At 60.1% G+C, this 24,045-nt stretch overlaps 1 protein-coding gene across 4 annotated transcripts; it reads left to right on the top strand.

Moving 5' to 3' along the window:
* The first annotated feature begins 1,811 nt into the window (after positions 1 to 1,811).
* SMTN (smoothelin) lies at positions 1,812 to 23,806 on the top strand. Of its 4 annotated transcripts, XM_059863890.1 has the most exons (22): positions 1,812 to 1,976; positions 6,937 to 7,097; positions 7,340 to 7,433; positions 7,541 to 7,619; positions 7,712 to 7,995; positions 9,464 to 9,566; positions 9,763 to 9,980; positions 10,107 to 10,170; positions 11,356 to 11,454; positions 12,012 to 12,341; positions 13,301 to 13,395; positions 15,423 to 15,539; positions 16,550 to 16,708; positions 16,800 to 16,875; positions 17,144 to 17,308; positions 17,914 to 17,976; positions 18,141 to 18,204; positions 18,530 to 18,700; positions 18,799 to 18,919; positions 18,991 to 19,142; positions 20,470 to 20,643; positions 22,870 to 22,952. In XM_059863890.1, exons 1-21 carry the CDS (start codon positions 1,926 to 1,928, stop codon positions 20,612 to 20,614), a joined length of 2,811 nt encoding a protein of 936 aa, XP_059719873.1. In that variant the 5' UTR covers positions 1,812 to 1,925; the 3' UTR covers positions 20,615 to 20,643; positions 22,870 to 22,952. The 4 variants fall into 4 exon arrangements, with proteins under 4 accessions (XP_059719873.1, XP_059719872.1, XP_059719875.1 ...); XM_059863889.1 differs by lacking the exon at positions 20,470 to 20,643 and having other exon boundaries at positions 22,870 to 23,806; XM_059863891.1 differs by lacking the exons at positions 15,423 to 15,539; positions 20,470 to 20,643 and having other exon boundaries at positions 1,813 to 1,976; positions 22,870 to 23,806.
* Positions 23,807 to 24,045: the final 239 nt, after the last annotated feature.

The raw sequence follows: 24,045 nt of genomic DNA on the forward strand, positions 1-24,045 counted from the left end.
AAGACCACGCACAGATCCATCTGGAAATGCCAGCACACAGCAGGGAAGGGAGGTTCCCATCCATGCTGCCAGCCACACATCAGTATCCATTGCCCTGCCCAGTTCTGCTGCTGGCAGAGGGGCTGGGGAACAAACCTGATGTAACTTCAGCAGCTTAAGGTTGGCAGTGGGGTCCCCGCCATACTTCAAGGGCAGATGAGCTGCCGCCAGCTGTGCTGCATGAAGGCCAGGAGCTGGGTATGTGGCAGTGCCTGCTCCCACATGACAGCAGAGCTGCAAGTGATGCAGACCCCTGAGTGTGCTGGTGCCCAGTCCCTGAGGAGCTGTGTGACAGCAGTGATGGAGGGCACAGCACACCCCAGATGCCTGTGTGGCAGCTCTGTGGCAGACATGGCAGGGATCATCCAGCAAGTGAAGATGATGATGCTGCTGCTGAGACTGGCAGAGGGTGATGTTATGTTAGATGGCACAGTGCTTGGAGGGGGTGGCTTTAGAGTAGTTGTTCTGGCAGGGGCTGTCATGCTCCAGTGGAGCCCAATGCTGTTCAGGCCTGGAGAGTGGAGAGCTGCTGAAGAACCTAGGGCAGCAGAGGGCTCTGGGATGCCAGTGCAGCTGGAGACCCACCCTGGCAAACAGGCCTGAAGTGAGACATCTGAACCAACACTCCCAGTATGGAAACTGCTGGACCTTCTAGTTACCTCTACCACACCCCATCTTTCTGGCCTACCATGGTGGGTTCTTCCCTATGTCAGATGATGCTGTGGTCCTGCTCCATCCCATCCATCTTCCCAGATCACTGGGAACTCCCAGAAAAAAAAGCAGTGAACCTAATCTCTATGACCTTCTCTGGAAAAGCCCCTTAGTCTCTGGGTTGCTGGACAAGGCAGGGAGCAGCACCTCTCCCCCTCACCTAGGAGCTGGAGGCAGATGACAGCTGCCTGCTTTGCACAGACCACAATACCTCTGGGTTATGTCAGGTCCTCTCCAGGGAATACTTCTGGCCTTTGCCCAGAAACAAGATTGAGCCCCAACAAGTTTGTCCTCTACAGAGCAGGGCTGCACTTCAACTGCAGGTAAGGAGCTTGGGGTCTCCAGGGGAACCTCTCAACAGTGAGACACCAGGGCTTGTCTGTCCTGGCACTGCCTTCTAGGACCTGAAACAGGATGTAGGGACAAGGACACCACAAGCAGCTTCTGAGTTGGAGCAAGCAATAGGACCATGTGGGGGGCACAACATATCCTCAGGGAGCCCTCACAAGTTTTTTGGGGTGCCCTGGGCATTAATCCTAAAGCAATGTCAGGGAGCAGCTCAAACAGCTCCCCAGATCATGCAGGGGCACCACACGGTGTGATCCCCCGGGCCCGGTGGGGAGGGCCTCTTGGCAGGAGGTGCTGGTGGCCCTCTGTCCCGCATCCCACAAGCCGAGGGGTGCAGCAAATCCTGCGGGTGGGGAGTCCCCGAGGCCCGGCTGGGCTCGGGAAAACTCTGCGGGCAGCGACACACCGTGGGGTCCTACCCCAAGGGGGCCAGGCCCGAGTTCTGCCACACCGGCACCAGCGTGGGGTCCGGGACGGGAGTGAGTGCGCAGCGGCACGGAACGGCACAGCACGGCACGGCTGCTGTTGCACAGTGCTAGGACAGGGTTGGGCACCGGGATTTAGGACCCGCAGGTCCGGCGGGGCGGCGCCGGGCCAGGCTGGCGGCGGCAAGGCGAGGCGGGGCGGTGGGAAGCGGCGGGGCGGTGGGAAGCGGCGGCCCTGCGGCGCTATTGGGAACGGGAGCGGAGCGGAGCCGGGGAAGGGGGGGAGCGGGGCGGGGCGGGAGCGGGGTCGAACCCAGCGCAGGGCCGCGCCGCCCCGGCCGCGCTTTGTTGTCTCGGTCGCCACCGGCTCCCGGCCGCAGCAGTGCGGGCCCAACGGGCAGGATGTCTCAGGAAAGTCTCCTCGGGATGGACGAGGGAGCGCTGCGGAAGCTGGTAAGTCCCCAGGCTGCTCCGGGTCTCGTGGTACGGTGCGCGCCCGCGGCGGTTCCGGGGATGGATCATGCCTGAAGGTTCCTTGAACCCCCCGCCCCGGGCCGGGGGCTGCTGTCCCAGGCGCGGGCGGAATGGGACCGGGCGGGCCTCGGGACTGTTGCTCGGCCGAGGGATTCTGGAGCCACGTCTGGGAGCGGATGTTGTGCTGGAGACCCAGCACTGGTCCCAGGCGGCAGTACCTGGAGGGACCCGCACTGGCCCGGGTGGGGCTCTGGGCCGGGGTGATCTCCAGCACGAGCTCTGGTGTTTCCGAAGGCTCTAGCCCCGCTGCTCTGGCCGCTTTTGGCCCTTTGCTCGCAACCGCGCCTGGTCGTACCGCCTGTCCCGGCTCCATCTTCTCGGCCGGCGGATCCCGGCGAATCGTTTCCCGATGCGGGCACAGTTCCCTGCTCCCCGCTCTCTCCTTGCGGGCTCCCGCGCTGCCGGGGGCTGGCGCGGCGCCAGGCGTAGTTCCCAGGCTCTGACTGAATGGCTTTGCATCCCGTCCCCTCCTGCGCGGCGGCTTCTGGGGCACCGGCCGGAGCGCTGCCGCAGGGGCGAGAGCTGCAGTCGTTCGCTGCCGCGGCCGGTGGGCTCTGGAGGACGAGGGCCACCGTGTCCCGAAGACGGGACTCAGGATACTCAGCCGGGTCTGGTGTCCCGGGTCTGTTGTCCCTACAAGTGCCCGGCTTTGGGCAACCCCAGGGACCCCCGGCCCGGGGCTAGGGCTGTGCTGGCTGTCCTGGGGGTTGAGCCGAGGTGGCCCGGGCCAGAAATGGGGAATAGTCACAGCAGGAAGCTGAGTCAGCCGGGAGGCATGTCTGCTAGAACAGGAAAGAGTCGGGATGCCGGCGGGAAGTGAGGGCCATGGAGTGGGTCCGCACGAGGGCTGCTCCCGGCTGAGCCTTCTGTCCTGCAGCCCTCAGCCAGCTTTGAGTGACGACACGTCCGTGGTTCGAGCTGAGGGGCCCACTTGCTTCTCGTGGGGTGATGTCGGGGCCAATGGACCATCCATCCAGAGGCATGGAGATGGGTGGTCAAAGTGTCTTCCCATCTTGTCAGTGCTCCAGCTCTGCCATGTCCCAGCCAAAGTCTCTGATCTGAGATGGAGCTCCAGGAGCAGTGGGTTCCTGGTGTCTGGCCAGCCCAGGGACTTCATCGTGCAGCAAGCACTGCTTTTATGGATGCTTTTTCTTTGACATGCTGAGGCTTTGCCTCACCAGAGCACTGTGCTTGTGACCCACATTTCCCTGTGCTTTGTGACACAAGCTGGGGAAAGCCTCATCTGAGCTGGCGTGAGGCAGGGAAGGAATTATTTTTCTTCTGGTTAGGTTTTTGGCTCCACTCAGCTGGAAGAGGATTAGTCCATATAAGGGAAAACTGCCTCTCCCACTGCTTCCTCCCTTCTTCTGTACTCTCCCCAGCTCTCCACTCTGCCTTGCTTCTCCTCATTTCTCTCAAGTGACACCTAGGCAGCAGCATCTGATGTTCTGAGGGAAACTGAAAGAAGGAGGCTGGGGGACTTGAGGAGGTTCGTGCAGCCCCCTCACTCCTGTGCTGGCTGGGTTGGGAGCTGCCAGGAAACCTCTGCCCTGCAACTCCCGCCTTAGTCATCTGTATGATTCCCTCCCCAGCTTCCCATTGGGATCCCAGTCCCAGGGAGGCTGGTTGTGTTGAACCAATGGTGCAGCATAAAGGTGACCAAGGGCTTGGAGAAGCTGGAGGAGGAAGCTGTGGGGGATGGGGTGGGTGCTACTGGAGGGTGGCCCTTAGGTGGATGTCCAGAAACAAGAGATTGTTTGAGTGCTCACAGCTGTACTGAGCTCCAGGCTGAGGTCTGCCAGCTTTGGGCTGGGGAATGCTTCCCTCTCCCAGCCTCTCCAAGTCTTAGTTTGCTTGACTAAGGAGGATATAAATACCTTTGGAGACAGAGGCAGGGCAGGCTTGAGCTAGGAAAGTTGCTGCCATGAGATCCCCGTCTTGTTATACCCTGTAGCCTTTGGCAAATCTTCAATGGCCCTGAGAAGCCCTGCATCCTTGCCATATCCGTGTCATCCAGCATCCTTCCTGCTTTCCTCTGCTGAGGGAGCAGCCATGCTCTCCATGGCTCTTTCCAAAGGTGACAGTGAAGCTTTGGGCTGTAGGAGGTGCTCAATGTGCCAGGCTCATTGGATGTCCCAAAGCGGTTTCCCTGTGGCCAGGCTCCAGCCTCCAAATTGCTGTGTGCTACAGCACTCCAAAGAGCCGGATGGATGCCAGGCTAATTGCAACCCTTCTGGAGGAGCTGCCCACTGCACCAGAGCTCTGAGCGCTGCTGTGTTGGGCACCAGTGGGGAAGCAGCCTATGGGTGCTGTGCCAGTGCCCTTTCACAAAGGCACTCTCTGAGGAGGGTGTTTGCTTGGAACCATTAATTTGCTGGCAGCTGGGCAGGGCCCATGGGGCCCCGGCATATGCTGATCCCTGAGCCTTCCTGTGCTGGCAGGGCTGGGCCCCTTGGTCCTTCACAGCTGTTGTGGTTTCCGTCATGCTTTCCCTTGCTACTGGTTACGGAGCTTTCAAAGCTGCTCATTTGCCTCATTCCAGCTCCCTGCTGACCTGGGCTTGGAATAAGGCATTTTCTCCTGCCCTGCCTTTTCTCCTGTATGGAGAAGCCTTCCAGGACCTGGGTGCATGTCAGCTCCCAGCTGGAGCCTCCTGGGTAGGGCAGACCCCAGAGCTGGCAGGTGGGTGCCACAGAGCACACCCTGGTGCTAGCTTGTTTCCTGCACCAGCATCTGCAGGGCTGGTGTCCTATTGTGTCCTCCTTTCCTGGCACTTGTGACTTTTGCAGCTGCTGTGCACATGCCCCTTCTCCTCTCTCCCCCAACTTCCCCACTGCCCTGACCCAGCTGCTGGGGCCAAGCCACTCACTGCCAGTAGCTTATTTAGGGAAGGGCCAAGGCCTTGGCCACCCAATATGCAGTTGAGGATTGTTTTCCTGTCCTCAAAGCCTTTGGATGGCTGCAGGGAGAGCTGTCCTTACCACAAAGCTCTGCCTCCAGCCCCTGATTTTGAGCTGAACCAAATTCCACCGCTTGCCAGCCCATTGATGCTGCCCTGTTTGCACGGAGCCAGGCTTCCTGGCTGGCCGCCACTGCTGCTGGACCATGCCTTTGTCCTGGTAGTAGCTGTCCCCACAGTAGTGGCATCCTTGGGATGCCAGCAGCCATCTAGGGCAGATGGGAAATGAGAGGCCCATGAGGATGGAGGTGCTGATTTTCTCTCCAACACTCTCCACTGCTCTGGCAGTGCCATGGCTCCTGCTCTTCCCAGCTGCTTCCCTGGCCTTGTGGTGGCAGACATGCCTGCCCTGGATAAAAGCCCAAAGTGGGCTGCAGGCCTCAGGTCTGGCCAGGTTGCTGGAAGGGATGGTACTGCCTGCTGGCATGGTGGGGGCTGCTGGGGTGGGAAGGAAAGAGCATCTTGGCCCAAGGCAGCTCCTCCAAAGGTTATGTGTGGTTTTAGAGTTGATTTGCCTTGGGGGTTGGTAGTCTTGGCCACCAGTATCTTCCCAGTTGGGGAAAGATAATGCTCCCTCTTGGGCTTTGTGGCTGGCAAGGGTTGGAGGACAACAGTTTTGGCTGCTGCTGGGATGGCACATGGCATCTCTGTACCTGCTCTGTGCTTCCTGGCTTCACTAAGATGGGAATACCCTCCCATATCACCAAACTCCAAGCAGAGAGGGCAAAGGGTGATAGCTTCTCCGGAGAGATAGCTTCTCTGCAGAGAAGTCTTCCCCAGTGTGGCTCAATTCACGTCCAGTCAAGGGACTAACCCTGGATCCCTGCTGCAGCAGAACCCAGAGAGCCTGGATGGGTGGCCTGTCAGTGGCCCATGGAATAGGAAGAGAAGAGACTGATGCACTTGTCCTGTGGCACAGCCATGGCTCCTCCCAGCATGATGGGGCTTGATGCTGACAGCAGTTGCTGTTGGTCACTGGGTTTATTTTTAACAAGATCCATGGGAAAACACCTCCCGGGTTCCTGATGTCAGGGCAATGTGAGGATAGTGGGGCCATGCCTGCCCTGACTGGCCTTTCACTGCAGATCTGGCTGCCTTCTGCCTCTTGAACATCAGGAGGTGTGTTCATAGCACTCTGGAAAAACTGCAGCTGGTAGTGAGGCTGACCTGATCTGGAAGAGGGGAAGCAGGTGTGCATGCCCATGCCAGGGCTGGCCTTGGGTGGGCTGAGGAGCACTTGGAGTCCCTATGAGATCTTCATGAGGGGCATTTGTGGGGGAGTTGTGGCTGTGCTTCCCACACATAAAGGGTTGGACTTGGATTTAGGACAGATCCCACTCATGGATTTGGTTCCAAGAGCCACCTGCCATCGCTAGCAGTGAATGAGGGTGGGGAGGGCTGCAGGGTGGACAAGATGACTCCTTGGTGGGATGCTGGAGTCCTTTCAACCAGCACCTCCTGGGGAACAGCAGATGAGAAGAGAATGGGCTCTCCTGTCCCTTTGCTGCTGGAGGGGCTGGCGTGGGTAGGAGGACTCATTCCAGAGCTGGTGGTACTGGGAGGGGCAGAGCTGCAGGGTACCAACCCTTGCAGGCAGCAGGACCACTGGTGGGTGTTCATTTCCCATGCTTGTCCCTTTGACCTTTACATACCTGGAGGTCTCACTGCCACCATGACAGCCCCTCTTCACTATGGCTGGTTCCAGCATCCTGTCCTGGGGTGGGGGGGGGGGGGCATGCCCACTTCCTGCAGGACCTGGCAGTGCCAGGCAGCGTGCACTGGGCACGTGGGTGCCACACACAGACAGTGCCTTTGTCCAGAGCATGGGCAGCTCATGGCAGTGTGGGAGAGGGCGGCACCAGGGCGGAGATGGGGACTCAGTGGCCAGAGCCGGTGCTGAATCCTGCCCTGTGCACCCAGCTGGAGGCCACACTGGACCTGGCTGAGCGGCGCCGCATCCGCTCAGCTATCCGGGAGCTGCAGCGGCAGGAGTTGGAGCGGGACGAGGAGACATTGGCATCCAAGCGTTTCCGCCCAGAACGTAGCAGCCACCGACAGGACAACAAGGAGAATTGTCCACAGTGAGTCCTGTTGTGAGCTGGGATCATTCCCTGCCTCTGCCCTGGGAGATGGGGGATGTGGTACCTCGTCCCACTATGGCTGGGACAGATTTGAGTGAACGTGAGGGTGGGAGCAGTGTGGCACAGAGCAGCTTGGCGCATGGTGGGGCCTGTTGCCTGGATCTGCCAGCTGCCTACAAGGGGACTTTGCTCGCAAACGCCCATGACGCCTCCCAGATGGCCACCCCTCTCACCCTGCTCAGGTCCCGGTGCCTGGAAGAGGAGCAGCAGGCAGCCCTGGCTGCCTTGTCTGAGCAGCTCGAAGCCATCACCAACGTGGAGGAACTGACAAAACTGGTGAGCAACCGTGTGCCGGGACAGACTGTTTGCTGGGATGGAATTTGTGCTGCGGCTGACCATGGGTCACCCTGTGCCGGGGCTTCCTGGGTCCTTCCCTCTTGCAGCTACGGGCAGCAGGTGAGTATGAGGAGCGCAAGCTGATCCGAGCTGCCATCCGTAAGCTGCGGGCTGAAGAGATTGAAGGTGAGGTACCATTCTCATGTTCTGGGGGGAAGCCCTGGAAAGTGTGAGATGTGGGCAGTTCCTTCCTGAACACCGTTTTTGTTCCCACCCAGCTGCGACCCTGGCTGGGAAGGTGCAGAGCAGCCAAAAGGATGGCAGCAAGCCCCCCACTGTGCCTGGGGAAATGAAAATTTTCCGGAGGGACAATGCTGAAACACCAGCCCTTACTGAGAGTGAAGAAAGCTGTGGTGAGGGCAGCACCAAGCCTCCAAGCACAGACAAGAGTGGGGAGAGCAGTCAGCAGGATGATGCAGAGCCACCACTGGCTGGGCCAGAGGAGAGTGGGTATGGGGAGGCTGTGAAACAGGCCCCTGCTCAGCAGCCCAAAGGCTCAGCGGTGAGTGTGTAGAGTACTGCAGAGGATGGGACTGTTCAAGATTTCACCTTTTTCTGGGATTCCTTTGCCAGCCTGTCTGGAGCACAGAGCCCTGGGCAAGCTGTGGTTGCCTGCCTGAAGGGATTGAGACAGGTGCGGCTGGGGTCTTTGGGAACAGGGAAGACACAGCTGGGCTGTGCCAGCGTGGCCCGAGCAGTGGTCAGCTGGGACTGGGTCCTCAGGCCAGGGTGCCCCTTGGGCTTCTCCCAAGGATGCTACCTGATGGGGCTCTGGGAGCCCCTTGGTGCATGTGGTGCATCCATCTTTGCTCCAGTTCTTGGGAATGGGGCTCTTTGGAGGCAACTGCTATTCATCTCTCCTGCAGCAGTTCCCCTGCAGGGGTAGAAACATCAATTCCTTGTCCCCCTCCTCGTAATGGCTGCTCCTGCTAGCCTTTGAGGGGCCAGGGCTCATTCTGGATTGAAGCTACTGAGAGCTTTCTTCATGGGGGAGGGATAAACTGGTGGGGCAGAGCTGCAAGGAATGAGCAGAAACTGGGGTTTTGAGAGCAGCAGGAATGACACTGCAGAGACTCTGTGGTGGTAGGAGATGTCTGCATCCAACCCTGTGGGGTTGCCCTGTGAGGGTGGGTAGAGGAGAAGCAACATGTACCTGTAGCCAGGTAAGAAGGAGTGGGTTCTCCCATCTGCCTCTGTCCAGCCCTGCTTCTTCCTCTGCCTGCCCCAGGGCTGTAGCAGGAGACTGCCAAAGGCACGTAGCCTTGTGCCACCTTTCAGCACTGTCTCCCTCCTCATCTGGATGTGCTGGCATGCTGCCCCCAAGCCCTGGCTGGGCTGGGACATCACTGAGCAGCTGAGAGGGCTGTTCCACTCGATCTGGCTGATTTCAATCTGGCCATTTCCACTCTTGGGTTTGGGGCCTGGCTCTCCTGTGCCTCCTCAGGGTACGGGCCCCTCTTCATCTCCCCCTGCCCTAGAGTTATGGTGCTGCTAGAGGCACTGGCACAGCCAGGACTGGCACCTTGTTCCCTAGCTGACACCAGGACACCCTAGCCCTACTCAGACTTATGTCAGAGACAGATCTGTCACCTGTGTGTGGTCCTATGTTCGAAATATTTCATCATTTGCCAAGCAGAGCTGCAGGTGCTACAGACAAGGACAGGGTATTGTAAAACTGGATGTTCCCTGCATCACAGAGCCCTAGAATGCCTGGGCTGGAGGCATGGGGCAGGTTTGGGGTCCCCCTTCACTAGACACTGTCTCTCTCCCTGCCCACAGGATGCAGCAGGGTGTGGGGACACTTGTCCCCCTGTGAGCCTCTTGTTCTGGCCCCTGTGCAGGCATTGGCTTGTCGATTCCCAGCAGCATGCAGGCAGGGACCTGGAGTCCACAACCTATGCATCCCTGGCTGGAATGGGCCATGGTGGCCCAGTGAGAGACTGAAGCGGGGCTGGTTCTACTCCCCCCAGGCCCACAAGCAAGAGGATGTGGTGGAGCAGGAGCATATCCCAGCCGGGATGCAGGAGCTGTGCAGCCAGCAAGCGGGAGACCCCCAGAAACCTAGTCCTCAGGGTGAGTCCCCACAAATATCCATGGCAAAATCCTGTCTGTGTTGCATGCCTGGGGCCAGAGCTGTGCCTGGCCAGCTGCAGGATGTTGGAGGGTATACTATCTCACAATGGTGGGCAGGGCAGACGGGTGACTGGAGGGGCTGCAGGCATCTCAGGCAGCTGCAAGGTACCTGAGTAGAGTCTCTTCTCATGCGCAGCTGTGGTTTCGGGGACCCTGGTCCTCCTGGAGCTGCAGCCAGCCCCAGAACCCAGTCCAGAGCCTGAGGATGGTGGTGAGGACCTGCAGCAGGGTCAGCCTCAGGCAGCCTGGAAGGAAGGGAACCTGGGCATCCCTGCCAGCGCCCCAGAGCCCAGTGTGGCACAAAGCTCCAGAGGAGAGCAACTCATCCTGGGCCAGCCCAGTGCTGGCAGCAAGGTACAAAACCGGTGGCAGCTGCCGCTGCCCTCCTTGCCCAGGGCTGGCAGTCTGTGGGTGAAGCCAACTTGATGGGTAGACTGCATGTAACCCCCAGCTGAGTGCTCTCCCCCTCTACTCCGACAGCTTCATGTTGGGGTACACTGCCAGGTGCTGGGGCCAGGTGGGAGACACGAGAGGCCATCAGTGGGTAAGTGTAGCCTTGAGGGGGATGACATGAGAGGTGTGGTCCCTGCCAGCTGGGCAGTGCCACCCCAAGGCCCCCCTGCTCCCCTGTCCTGTAGCATGTACATCCCAGGCAGCCCTGGGCACATGACTCCAGCCCATGTGTGCTGGGCCAGGAATGTGAGTGCAGGACACAGCCAGGCCAAAGGCCACCCCTAGCTGGGGGCCGATTGCTGCCTAGCCAAGTGGTGGCAATGCCCACCCCAGCCAGTGAACTGGGTGCCAGGCAGGCTGTTTACTGGGGTTCCCACTCTGGCCGGGTTACTGCAGGGCCATGAAAGGGAATCGGTGCCAGTAGCAAACCCTGGCCTTTTGCATTCTTTGTCCCAATAAGGCTGGGAGCTGTGCATGGCTGGCTTTGACTACCCCCACCCTGGGCCCAGCACCCTTCAGGGCCTCCCCACAGCCCTGAGGGATTCCAGTGGCCAGCAATTGCCCTCTTCCTACTGCTGGGAAAACCATCCCCATGGCTCTGCTAAGAGGAAATGGGGAAAAACCAAAAAGCAGTTCTCTGCTTCCAGGGTCAGGGGTGCTGCCCTGACAGGCGGAGGTTGCTGTCCTGAGGAGCCCCTGGAGGCTGCTGGCTCCTGGGAAGGAAGAAGCCGTGGGAAGATGCTAGGGTTGATGGGTTGCGGCATGGCACAGCCCTGGGGTAGAGGCAAGTGTGCAGGATCTGACTCCCCCACCCTTGACTCACAGGGGGCTCAAACCTGGATTCTGAGGAGAAGCTGAGCCCCTTCCCTCCTTAGGCATCAATGACTCCAGCCCAAGGGCAGAGCTCTGCCTGCACCCTTGAAGGCTGAGCCACCTGGCCCCTTCAAGGTCTCTCTCTCCAGAGGCGATGGTATGCCAGGGCCTGGTGAGGACATGGGTGATCCCAAGCTTTCAACACAGATCCCAGGGACCCCCACTGCACTGCTGTGCACAGAGCCTACCCTCCACAGTGTGGTTTTGCATTGCAGGACAGCGCCCATGCCTGGGGTGCAGGGCAGCCCACAAGTGCTGATGGATTTTGGCACTAAGCTCTGGGGAGTATGGAGTGATGGGGGGGGAGACTGCAAGGGTGCTGTGCTGGGGGGGGGGGGGGGGCTGCCGTGCTCACCCTCTGCGCCCTTTGCATCATTCTTTCCCTGGCCTTTCTCTTTCCAAGCATCAGTGCCCACCCAGGAGGTCATAGGGACCCCGGCTCGCCTGAATACTCACCGGTGGGAGCTGGTGCCCTCCTCCCTTTCCCTGTCAGGCCCCACGGGTAAGGTGCTAGTGGTGGCTGCCTCCATTCTCTGCTTCTCGGTGGCGGGATGTCCCTAGTGGAGCCCGGGCAGGTGTGGAGCTCCGCAGTGCCAGGATGCCGCAGGATGCTGCTGGCTGCCCACCTGCCCCTTTTGCTTCCTGCCCAGAATCCCTCCCTCCCTCCCTCCCTCGTATCCATGTGCAGTGGAGGGAGGGAGCAGAGGCTTTGAGGGGCTGCAGCCGCCCTGGGAAATGCTGGCTGTATGATGGGATCTCTGGGGGACAGCAGTACCTCCCGTGAGCACGTGAGGGATTGCATGCTTGGTCAGGCACTCCGGGGACATTGTGCGTCGTGTGGGCAACCTGAGGGGGGGGGGGGGGGCGGGGGGGGGGGGGCTGCATGCGCAGTGGGCATCCTGGGGCGGGGCCAGCATGCATCGCAGGGGGCACCCCAGGATGGGGGGCAGCGTGTATCGCAGGGGGCACCGCGGGGCGCTGCATGCACACTGCGGGGCCAGGCCGGCGGGGACACGCGCGGGCGACCGCAGTCCGGTGACTCCGCGCCCATGCCCGCAGGGCCGCTCCCCGGGGGACCGCTGGCTTCCCCCGCCGCTGGCTCGGTGCGGGAGCGCGCGCAGCGGTTCGGGCCGGCGGGGGCGGGCGGCGCGGGGGGGCGGGCCGGGACCGGGGCCGGGGCCGCCCAATGGCAGCGGGGGCCCCGCACGGCCCCGCCAGCGCCCGCTCAAAACGCGCGGGGCAGCGGCGGCGTAGAGCAGCGCCCGGCCCCGCGCCCAGCCGGCTCCCGCCTCGACGCCATGAAGACCTTCTTCACCATCGAGATCAAGGATGGGCGCGTGCAGCCCCTGGCGCCCCGCATCACGGCCGCCCCCGGCAGCCAGCGGGCAGGTGGGCACTGATGGGATACGGGGTGTGCAGGACAGGTCCAGTGGGCAGATGGCATCTGTCATAAGGCTTGACACTGTAGGGGTGATGGGCATGGGTGTCATGCAGGGAGGTGGGACTGGAAAAGGTGCGGATCTCTCAGGAAGGTGGGCACCACAGGGGAATGAACATCCACCGGGCTGTAAGCACTACAGGACTGTGCCCTAATACGACAGTGTGCACAGCTGGGCAGTGGAGCAGGTGGGTGCCAGTGGGCCATCGGGCACTGACATTTGGTGGGCACAAATGGGCAGGTGGAGGCAGGCAGGCTGAGCCAGCCTGGGTGGGTGCTGATCGGCAGCAGGGTGGCAGCAGGGGTATTTGAGTGCTGCCAGAAGAGCAAAGCATGCCTGGTAGCCCTCATTCTTTGGCATGTACTCTCATCATGCTTGGGCATCTCAGTTCGGGGAGACCATCTGGCCCTGCAGCCTGTCCCCAGCCCCACCGTCTTACTGTATTTATGTTTGGGGTCATTCCCCAATCCCTGCCCTGCCCCTGCAGCCCTGCCCCATCCTCTCCCCACTGACCTGCTGGTTCAGGGGAGCCCACGTGATCCTGCTCTGTCCCATCCCACAGCTGTACCATATCTATTCCAGCTCTTCCCCAACCCTGCTTGCCCGCAGATATGGCTGGCTCAGAATGTTCCTGCGGCCATCCCTCTCATTGGGGGATCTTGGCTCCAGCTGAAACACTGGCAAAAATGCCCTTCCTTGGGAAGGATGATGAGCCAGGGCAGCGAGGGGGTCTCAGTTGCCCCATCTCTTGCTTTCCCCCAAAACCCTTTCCTTGTGCCAGAGCTCAGTGTTCACTGTCAGGGCAGAATGTGTGGGGCAGGCAGACAGCCCAGCCAGGGCCACTCCCCAGCTGTGGGGCTGAGCCTGTGGACTGGGTCAGACCCCACATGCCTCTTGCTCCCCTTGCAGAGGTGACTCTGGATCTGCGGAGTGCCCCCATCCGTATCACCACCATCCCCAGCAGCGTCTGCAACATCAGCAGTGTCAGCAGCAATGTCACCAAGGTGAGTGCCCAGGGGGTCTGTGGGGCTGTGCCCCACCTGGCCATTACCTGGCAGCTCCAGGGCTTGGGATGGGGACCAGGTACCAATGAGTTAGTGTAGGCATCATGCCCCAGAGGCTCTGTCTGGTTTTGGTTGGTGCTTTTGTTTTGATAGGGTTTTTTTCAAGAGACCCTGGACTTAGTGTGTGGTTGCACAGCCCTAAATGAGTCTCCTGCACACTGGACTGTGCCAGCATGTACTCAGACACTTGGGGAGGTGGGCAGAGGGGGACAAGGAATCTTTTGTGGGTCTTGCTTTGTTTTAAACACCTTTAAGGGTGGCAGCAGCTCAGGGAAAAACCCATTGCCAACCACCCCTCTGTTTTTCTTCATGGGGATGGACCTTGGCCATGCATCTGGGGAGCCTGCCTTGGAGGGGGGCTACTCCTCAAAGGTCTCTAAAGCACCCTGGAGCTGTGGGTTGTGGTCTTTCATGTTTCTGCCGTGCCGTCCTGAGTGGAGAGTGCCCAAAGCCCCAGCCTGCTGAGGAGGGATTCTTGGGTGCAACTGGAGAAAAAAAACCTGAAAAAACAACCCCTCTGCAGTGTCTTTATGTGGAGAGCAGGCTGTGGCCATCCTGGGGCTGGGTGCACACAGGAGACAGCCCTTCAAGTGCTTTAATCTGCTCCTGCCCATCTAGGGTAATGCAAGGCGTCTGTGTGCCGCCTTGGCAGGAGGCAGGATGTCAAACGTGGCTCTGTTTCACTCATGGCCCTGTGCACGCCTGGCTGCCTCTGCAGAAACAGCGCTGTGGGTGGCCTGTGTCACTGCCAGTGGCTGTGGCACCACCCATGACCTGGGGCATACTGGTAGCTGTGGTGCCACTGGCTTCACCCCATCCTCAGCCCAGTCCTTGCCAGCATGAGGCAGGCAGTGCCCACAGGTGCTGCCCACACCTGCCAGCAGGTCCTGCCTGTGGGCAGCTGGCTGTGCTGGGGTGACTTCCCTGTGCTGATGCACTTTGGCATGCTTGGCCTGAGCACTTGTCAGCCCTCATTAAGGTATTAGTGGGTATGTCTGCTGAGGTGGAGGGCCTGAGACCCATCGGCTGCCTGGCAGGAGATGCAGCCTCCAGGTATGCTCCCGGTGGGCAGTGAGGAGGAGGATGAGGCGGTGGTGCTGGCAGCCCTGCCACACAGGGCTTGGTTGGAGGACCAGCAGGCTGTAGGGACCTGGGGGCAGTAGCCACGGTGGCATTGTCTTCTTGTTGGTGGGCTGCTGCCTGTACCTGTGCAGGGACCTGCTCCCCCTGGGGCAGGCATTGGGGAACACAGGGGTATGAAGACCTAGAATCCATGCTGTGACCAAGGCCCTTGCACCAATACCAGCCTGGGGCTGGAGATGTGCTGTGGGTGATGTTAGCCCAGAGTGGGAAAGCGCTTGGACAGAAGAACACAACAGTGGTTGGCTTTTTCATTCACCCAGCACTGCTGTGGTCAGCCCCTATGCTGGTATCTGGCCTTGGAAGCCTCCAGGGGCGGGGGGGCCACTTGCAGGGCTCCTCTTGCTGAGCCACCTGGTCCCACAGTCAAATGTGCTGCCAAGTGTGGCGCCTGGCTCAGCACCCCTGCACGGGACCCCCGGCTGCTGGGACTAGAATAGCCCACAGGCAGGGAGCGGGCCAGCCTCCAGCTGGGGGGGGTGCCTGGGCTCCTATAAAGGGCAGCAGGACAGCTGAGCGGGGCTCGCTGCAGCGCCTGCACCGCGACCATGCCAGGGCTCAGCTTGGAGGGCCTGGCGCAGGCTGGGGTGGTGGAGCTGGCAGAGCTGCGGCAGGAGCTGGTGGCGTTCCGGGGGGCAGCAGAGGGGCAACTGGAGCAGGCTCTGCAGCGAGTGCAGGCGCTGGCGCAGGCACTGCAGACATTGGAACAGGAGCACCTGGAGTTACAGGCAGAGCTGGGGCGCCTGGGCCGCCGCCTCGATCTGCTGTCACCAGGGCTGCAGGTGCCCCCCGGGGAGGACATCAGCACCCTCTTTCTGGAAGCACAGGACCCTTGTGCTCACTTTGAGGGCACTGAGGAGCCCAGTGGTCCTGTGGCCCATCCACCCACTTTCTCCAGTATGCGCCAGCAATCGACCCTGCATCTGTCTCGAAGCAACAGCAGCGTGAGTGTGGGCAGCCCTGCCCCATGACAGGGGGAAGGGAGGGGGTCACCAGCCCCCAGGGCTCTTGGGGATATCTCTAGCCCTGGCACAAGGGCGTGACTGTGGCAGTGGTGCATGGGGACACGGCACCATGGGGATCTGCCACTCCTTGGGCTCACTGTGGTGGGGTGGTGCACCTACCTGTTTCACATTCCCAGTGGGCCAGGTGGAAGGCCCCAGGCAGCAGTCTTGCCTCCACCACAGCACCAGGCACAGGTGGTGGCATGGGTACATGTGGCCAGTGTTAACTCCGGCTGATGGCTTTGCCACGGATTAGTTTACCAGGTCACGGGATGCAGGATGGGGCCAGGTGTGTGCATGGCTGCTCTGGCCCCACTCTGTCATCTCTGGTGCCCTGTGCCCTATTCTGGGCCTGGCCCATTGCCTGCTATGCATTGCTGGGGGGTTGTGCTGAAAGGGACTTGGCGTCCTGGCTGTGCTTGGGCAGGGGGTGAATTGGCCAAGATCCTGGCACAGATGCAGAGGAAGGCTCTTGACCTGCAGCAGGTCAAGCTCTTCTCTACACTAAGTTCCTTAATTCCATGGAAATCCCTGTGCTGCTAAAGGTGTGCACTGGTCTTGCCAACACCTTGCCCACTGCTGGGTAACAGCGACTGCCCAGCCCAGAGCTGTGGGCAACTCCTGCCTGCTGGGGGACCCAGCCACCTCCTACCAGGGACCAGAGAGGCTTTGAAGATATTATGGCAACCAGACTTAAGGAAGAGAGGGACTGCTGGGCCTTCCTGGGGCATGGGGCGCTGCAGATTGTCATGTTCTCCTGCCTGCCTTGCAGATGCTTGCAGCACCCACCAGCTGAAAGCACTTGGGCCCCATGTGGCACATCCTCTCTAGGGTTCTCACTGCCTGTAGCACTAGGCAGTTGTCAGGGTGATGAGGGCCTGCACCCTGAGAAGAGGTAGGGGTGTGGCCAAGCTGGCAGGGGGCTCAGCTGCATGGTGATGTTCTTGCAGATGGAGCCAGAGGTGGTGGAGCAGCAGCAGGCACCAAGGCGAGAACCAGAGCTGCCCAATGGCATGGAGAAGGTGCAAGTGAAGGAGGTGGAAAGAAGGAGCAAGCTGAATGTCGAAGAGCTGAGCAAGATTGAGGATGAGGATGTTCTGGATAAGATGGTACTTCTTCCTCTGGTTTGGTGTCCTGCAAGAAGGTAAAGGGACCTCAAGGTGATGGCAGAAGACTAATGATGATTTCCCCCTCCTGCAGTTGGATCAGACAACAGACTTTGAGGAACGACGGCTGATTCGAAATGCTATGCGGGAGCTGCGCCAGCGTAAGCGAGGTACTTGGAGATGGTGATCCCTGCTGGGGTCAGTGTGGTGGTGGTGGCAATATAGGGTGCTGAAGTGTGGCTGTCCAGCTGTGGGGAAGCAGTAGGAGCCAGTGTGTGGTGGCTCCTCTGTTGCCCCCTTAGCTTTGTGATGCCAAGGACATCATCCTTCCCACAAACTAGTTGTGGGCCAGCAGCAGCTGCAGGACTCCTGGTGTGGCAGGAACCATGCCCACCACCCCACTTCCCTGCTGATGCTATCTCCCACTCATGTTTGCAGACCAGCGGGAGAAGGAGCGGGACCAGCGGCTGCAGGAGGCTAGGAGCCAATCTGTGACAGGAAGGGCTGGCCATGCCACAGAGACCACCACCATGCAGAGCACTCAGTCAGCCGATGGCTCGGCATGCAGCACCGTCACCAAGACTGAGCGTCTCATCCAGTCTAGTATGGGCTGGAGCAGGAGGGGCTGTGCCAGCCCTTTGGGGGACTTGCAGAATCCTTCCCAGTGCTCTGCCATCACAGCTCCTTTGCCATTCACTGCCTGTCCTGAGTCTGGCTAGACTGTCGTGGGATCAGGACAGTGTTTCAGAGCTGAGTCTCTGGCTTGCCCAGTGTTTCAGAGCTGAGTCTCTGGCTTGCCCAGTGTTTAAGAGCTGAGTCTCTGGCTTGCCCAGCCTGCCTGGGGATAATTAAGGGTTTTGCTCTGGTGACTTCCCTCTGAATCCCCAACCCTGTCAGGATGGCAGGGCCTCATCTCCACCTTTGGCCTGTGTCTTGTCTCCTATATCCCTGCTCTCGCAGTGCCTGGATGGCTCAAGCTGAGTGGCTGCAGGGGCTGAGGGATGCCCCAGCTCCCTGCTTTGCACTTGCCTCTGTTCTCTGACTGGGGGGCACGTGCCCTCTGTCCTCCCTCTGCCTGCCATGCCCATGGCTCTACCACCTGGGACTTCTCCCTGTTGCAGTGAGTGGGTGTGAATGCTTGGGAGCAGCAGATGTCTGTGGGTGCTGCTCCTCCCAGCCCAGCAGTTGCTGTTGCTTTGTATCTGCAGGTGATGGCAGCAAGACCTCTCGTACTACAACCATGGAGTCAAGTTATGTGAAGAGATCAGACAGTAAGAGTTTTTCTTGCCCTTTCCCCATAGCATCCTTAGGCTGTAACCCTGGGGCATCACTGCTGCTGAGCTGTCAGTGCCCTGGTGCAGGCAGATTCCTGCCTTCCTGGCACAGCTGTCCTCAGCTCCTGCCCAGGGCCTCTTTTGTTCCTTTCTCTCTGCAGATGGCAACAGCACTTTCGTTCAAACTAAATCATCCTACAGCTCCTCATCCAAAAAGACAGGCAGGTGAGTGGACGTGCCTGTGGGGACAGCTCCACATGGTTCCTGTCACTAACCTACTTGTACAAGCCCTCTGCCCAGCTTGCAGTGTCCTCACGCAAATGTGACTCCAAAGCCTCCTGGTCTTTGAGATACATCCACTGTGTTCAGAGGTGCTCATGGGTCCTTCCTTGGGCACAGAGACAGGTCTGCCAGCTGAGGACATTAAGGCACCTCTCTCCCAGGGACATGGAGGTCTTCAGAGTTCCGGGGCTGGCCATGGGCTGAGACCACTGCTTGCCCTCCTCTGGGCTGCCCACAGCCCCTTTAGCATTGCCTGTCTCTCTCCCAGCATTTTTGACCGTGAAGATGAGAGTGCTTCTCGGCAGAGCAGCCTGGCTGCACTAGAGCGGCGTCAGGCAGAGAAGAAGAAGGAACTGATGAAGGCTCAGAGCCTGCCCAAGACATCAGCCTCTCAGGCACGCAAGGCCATGATGGAGAAGCTGCAGAAGGAGGGTGGGAGGTGAGGCTGGGCCTGGGGCAGGCTGGCCAGGGCAGTAACTGCTGCACAAATAACAACACCCTACAGCTATGGATAACACCCCATGTCTCCTGCCACAGTTCAAACCCTGCAGCATCACAGACCACTGTGCAGCGTTCCTCCAGCTTTGGTGTGCCTAACGCCAACAGTATCAAGCAGATGTTGCTGGACTGGTGCAGAGCTAAGACCCGGGGCTATGAGGTGGGTGCCACCTCCTCTTCCTGTCCCAAAGCCAGTCACTTTGTCCCTTGGTAACTTTGTTGTTCTCTCAGCATGTGGACATCCAGAACTTCTCATCCAGCTGGAGTGATGGCATGGCCTTCTGTGCCTTGGTCCACAATTTCTTCCCTGATGCATTTGACTACAGTAAGCTGACGCCCCAGAACCGCCGCCAAAACTTCGAGGTGGCCTTCTCTTCTGCAGAGTACGTACCTCTCTTGCCATCATATGGACTTGGGATGGCTTGGAGCAGCTTGGGGTGGCTCTCCTGCTCGCTGCTGGGGCGAGGGGGTACACATGGAGTTGATGGTGCTGGAAGTGGGTGCCTGTAGGGGTCACTCCCCCCCATGCAATGCAACAAGGTTAGGTGCTGTGGGGGCAAAAAGCAGCTGGTATGGGCAGAGTCACAGGAGGCTAGTGCAGCCCAGCCTGGTGTGGCAAGGGTGGGTATGGGGGTCTGGTTTCCTGAATGTGGGGCAGAGCACCCAAAGGCAGAGCAGCAGCCCCATGAGCCCACCTGGCTTCAGGCAGTACTTTCCATCCTGGGGTACCAGGTGTGGGACTACAGCCTGTGGAGGGAGCAGGGTTGGCCTATGCCAGGTTCCTCCTTTCACAGTTGTAGGGGCTCAAACACCATTGCACCTTCTCCAGTCTCTTTCTTTCCCTTTTTGCTTCTGGTTTTCCTGGGTGCTGAGAGATGGGAGTGCACCTAGCTGGAGGGCTGGCAGCCAGCCCCTCTCTCCTTTCTTCTGTCTTTCTCCCACCCACCCACTCTTCTCCTCCAGCACCCTGCCAGGGGGCAGGGCTGGGGGTGGGGGTCCCATCCTGCTGATGTCCAGAGTGGCAGGGTGAGATGGGGATTCCCGCAAGCTCCCAGGGTGCCGTGGTGCTGTTTGGTGGAGCGAGAAGGGGGCTGTGGGCCTGGCTCTTGGCGCTTCTGTTAATGGATTTTTTGCCTTAATTGGGAAACTGGTGCGCGGACTTGAGAGAGCCATCGATCTCTCCGGCCTGGAAGCCAGGTGGCCTCTTGTCCTTCCTCCTCCTCCAGCTCTTGTGAGCGTCCTTTCCTGAGCTTCCTGCACCAGGGCTGTGCCGCGTGGTTCCAAGTGGAGCTGGGCAGGAGGGCTGGGCTTTCCCCCTGCCATCCTCCCAGCGGTTCTATATAGGAGCTGTATAGAGTGCCGCTCCACTCTGGAACCCGCACCCCGAGCACCTGGCGCGCCAGAACACCTCACTCATCCTCCTACTCCTCCTCCTCTTCCGTCTGTCTTTCCCTCTGGACTTCACGCCTCTCCACGCCACTCACCTGCCCCTCTCCCCCTTGCTTGTGCCCCCCCAATATCACTGAATGGCCTTGGCATGGGGTGCCTGGAGACCTCCTGGCCCTGCATTGTGCATCCCCAGAGCATGCCAGAGCGGAGCAGCTGCCAGTGGGATGGGAACTGCACTGATCTGTGTCTCTTGTTTTCTCTTCCTCCCCTCCCTGACTGGGCTGCGGTCACTGGCTTGCCCCTCTCTCTCCCTGCACCCAGGAAGCACGCGGACTGTCCACAGTTGCTGGACGTGGAGGACATGGTCCGGATGCGCGAGCCAGATTGGAAGTGTGTGTACACATACATTCAGGAATTCTATCGCTGCCTGGTCCAGAAGGGGCTGGTAAAAACCAAAAAGTCGTAGCCCATTGTCAGCCCCCCCCAGGACTGATGGTGAGAACCTTCCCCTCCAAGTACCTGCCCATGTGCCCACCACCACCAGGGCTCGGCAGGGAACTGACTGCCCCGGCTGTGGATGAGGCTGGGGGATGCTGATGGGTGAGGGGCAAGTCCTGGCAGTGCCAGACATGGCCCAGCACAAGACTGGCAGAAACAGTTGGCTGGGCTCTAGCCTTCTGGAATAGCACCCGTGGGGGTTTGGCCAGGGGGGGACTGTTTCACCTTGGAGTGCTGTTTGTTCTCCAGGTGTGGGGAGGGCAGTAGTTAGAAGAGAGCCATGCCCCCAGGGATCAGCTGCTGGGGATGCCACTCAAGCTGTTCTGAATGGTGCTGAGTGTGGGTGGCCCCTCAGGATGCTGCAGCATCACTGCTTCCACTTGCTGCCTCATTCCCCTTCCCCAGGGTGCATGCCCAGTTCCAAGAGGCTGCCTGCTCATATATGGGCAGAAGCAGGAGCCTGGAAAGTGTGACTCAAGGCTCAGGTCCTGTAGTGTTTGTGCCTGTCTCAGGGCATCCTGGCTGGTGCTAGAGCTGTGGCTCCCCTGGCTCTGCACAGTGCTGGCACACCAGGGCCCAAACAATGGCTTTATAAGGGCAGAGTCACTCTCTGTGCATTGCCATTGCTCCACCACTACCCCCCAAGCCAGGCTGGCAGTGGCAAGGGCTTTCCCAGGGCCCCAACCATCATCCCCCCCCCATCCTCACAGTGGCCAAATCATGAGGTGGGGGCTGGTGCCAGCCAGGCTGTGGGCTTGGAGCCCACTGAGCAGGCAGCAGAGACCTAATGCAATGGCTGGGGCCATGGGACCCAAGGTCGGGGGCTTTCCTGGGCCCTGGTGCTCCCCAGGGGCTGGCACTGGCTGGGGTCACTCCTTGGGGTGGGCCTCTTCTATGGGGGTAACGTGTGCAGTGGGGCCACTGCAGGAGGGGCGAGGGGAGATTCAGGGCTTGGGGGTTGAGGCCGTTATGGTGGGTGACAAGTATAGGGTTCAGACCCTCCTTGTGTACCCCGTCTTTGGGGGCAGAGCCCTGCCTTGGGAGATTCTTCTTGTGCACCCAGAGCCTTGGGGCAGAACCTTGAGTAGCCCAGGCCAAAGCAGCTGAACTGGCCATGGCAGCAGCAGGTGCTGCCAGTTTGTGTCAGCACCGCCCCCAGTGCCAATGCAGCCCTTGCTCCTGCAGCAGCTTGAAGGGGAAACTGCCTGGTAGGGGTGTGGGTCCTGGGCAGGGCCAGGAGGGTTGGCAGCAGTGGTGGGGTTGCTTCTGTGCTTCCCCACCCCTTCTCTCCCTGTGGAAAGGAGAGGACAAGAGGTGGCCAGATCCCCTCCAGGCCCTTCCTGGTTGTCATCATGACTCCTAATTGTGTTGTCAGTCCCTTTGAGCACCCAGGGAGCCCCACCTTGGGCAGAGACATAGCCCAGGGAACTGGATGGGTGGCAAGGCAGAGTGGGCCACCCCACCAAAAGAGCAGCAGCAGAGCCCCAAGGCTGCTATGGGGATGGGGATGCAATCACAGCTGATCTTCCAGGGCGCCACAAGACTGGTGGCTCCTGGAGCCAGGTCTGGTATGGACCCCTGCACTGTGGTGGAGCAGGGAGAGGAGGAGATGAGGCAGGGCAGTGCCCACTCCACAGTAGGGTGTGCTGGGCCTGGTGCAGGTAGCCCCTGGGCTCCAGTCCAGGTCAAGGGAGGGAGCTAGATTGGCAGGGCTTAGGGGAAGGCAAAAGAGCAGGGCCGGGGCTTGAGGCAGGAGTAAGGGGCAGCACATAACCAAGACCCCCCCCCCGCTTTCCCTGAACCACTTGGTAGGGTTTGAGGCAAGGGCACAGCAGACACCTGCAGCCAAGCTGGGCTCTCCCTAGAGGACATCAGCATCAGCTGGAGGAGCAAGAGGAGGAGGGTGGGCATGGCTTTAGCAGGGGTTGATTGTCAGCACCAAGAAGTGGGATGGAGAGCATGTGGAGAGCCATGGGTGCAGACAATTGGGCAACCCCTGCCCTGGGGCAGGCACTTCCCAGGGCAGATAGCACATGCTTTTCCCAGTGAAAGGAACAGAAGGACTGTGGTACCAGGGTGGGGTGGGGGGTGTGTGAAAGGAGCTCAGCAGGTCTGAGGGCAGCAGTGCCCACACCAGCAGGCCCTGGGCAGTGTGGGGTGCCCATCCCAGCCCCCACATGGGGCAGCCTGCTTGAGGCCATGCTGAAGGCTTCATCTCTCCAGGACGCTGGTGGACTGCGTGCCGCTGGTGGAGGTTGAAGACATGATGATCATGGGGAAGAAGCCTGACGCCAAGTGCGTCTTCACCTACGTGCAGTCCCTCTATAACCACCTGCGTCGCCATGAGTTGCGCATGCGGCAGAAAGAGTGCTAGAGCCTGCCCTTTTCACCCCCACTGCTGCCTTCACTCCAGAGCTGCCTGCGGGCAAGGGAGCTGCTTGCCTGGGAGGGTCTGGGTGGCCATGGGTCTGGCACTGGGGACAGGAGAACTCTTCTACCAGGGCATCCCCACACCTCTGCCTTGGCAGAACTGCTCCTGCCTCAGCCACCTGTGGGCTGACCCTGTGGGAAGAGCCAGGTGGGCACTGCTGGGGCTACTCCCACGTTGGCTTGTGGCCCCCCCGCCCCCTCCAGCCTTTTAAGTTATTTGTTCTTCAGGAATTATTTGCCCTGCAGGTACCATCCCTATGTCCCTGGGGTGGCACGGGCACAGCTGTGCCCCCAGACTCAGGCCACCTCATGGGTCTGCAGCTGAGCTGGCCTGTGCAGTTCAGCCAGGGTCATAGTACATCCTGCAGGCAGCACCTGTCAGTGGTTCCCTTGGTCCCCTGTAAGGAAGCCTCTCCACCCACTGCAGGCCCTGCTTGATGTCACCTCCCTGGGGACAGCTCCACAACCGTGCCAACTCCCTGCTTCCCACCACCACATGCACCTGAGGCACTTCCTCATTAGGGGCACCTGTGGGCTGGGGAGGGGGTAGCAGCAAGGGGTCCCGGGGGAGAGCAAGGCGAATGGTGCAAGCTGGGACAACTGCCCCCACTCTCCTCTCCAGCTCAGGCCACCTATGTGCTCAGCACTGCTCACCCCTCTCTCACATCTCTACACCTGTGCTGACATGTGTACCAACACCAGCCAGATAATAAAGATTTATCTAGGGCAATGCCTCTGGCTCAGGTCCTTCTGCCAGTGGCATATTGCACACCACAGTGCCTGGGGAATGCTGGCAGTCCAGCTGCTGCAGGCCCCTCTACCTGCAACTCAACTGCTTACCCAGCCCAGAGGGACACTGGGGCATGTACTGCTCCTCAACTCATTGATGATGTTCATAGCTGAGCCACCCTGACCAGAGTTCACTGCCCTCTAGTGCCCCATGCTTGGCACAGGGAAAAACCCATGGCC

The sequence above is a fragment of the Haemorhous mexicanus genome, chromosome 19, assembly GCF_027477595.1.
Source record: "Haemorhous mexicanus isolate bHaeMex1 chromosome 19, bHaeMex1.pri, whole genome shotgun sequence".
NCBI classification, from domain to species: Eukaryota; Metazoa; Chordata; class Aves; order Passeriformes; family Fringillidae; genus Haemorhous; species Haemorhous mexicanus.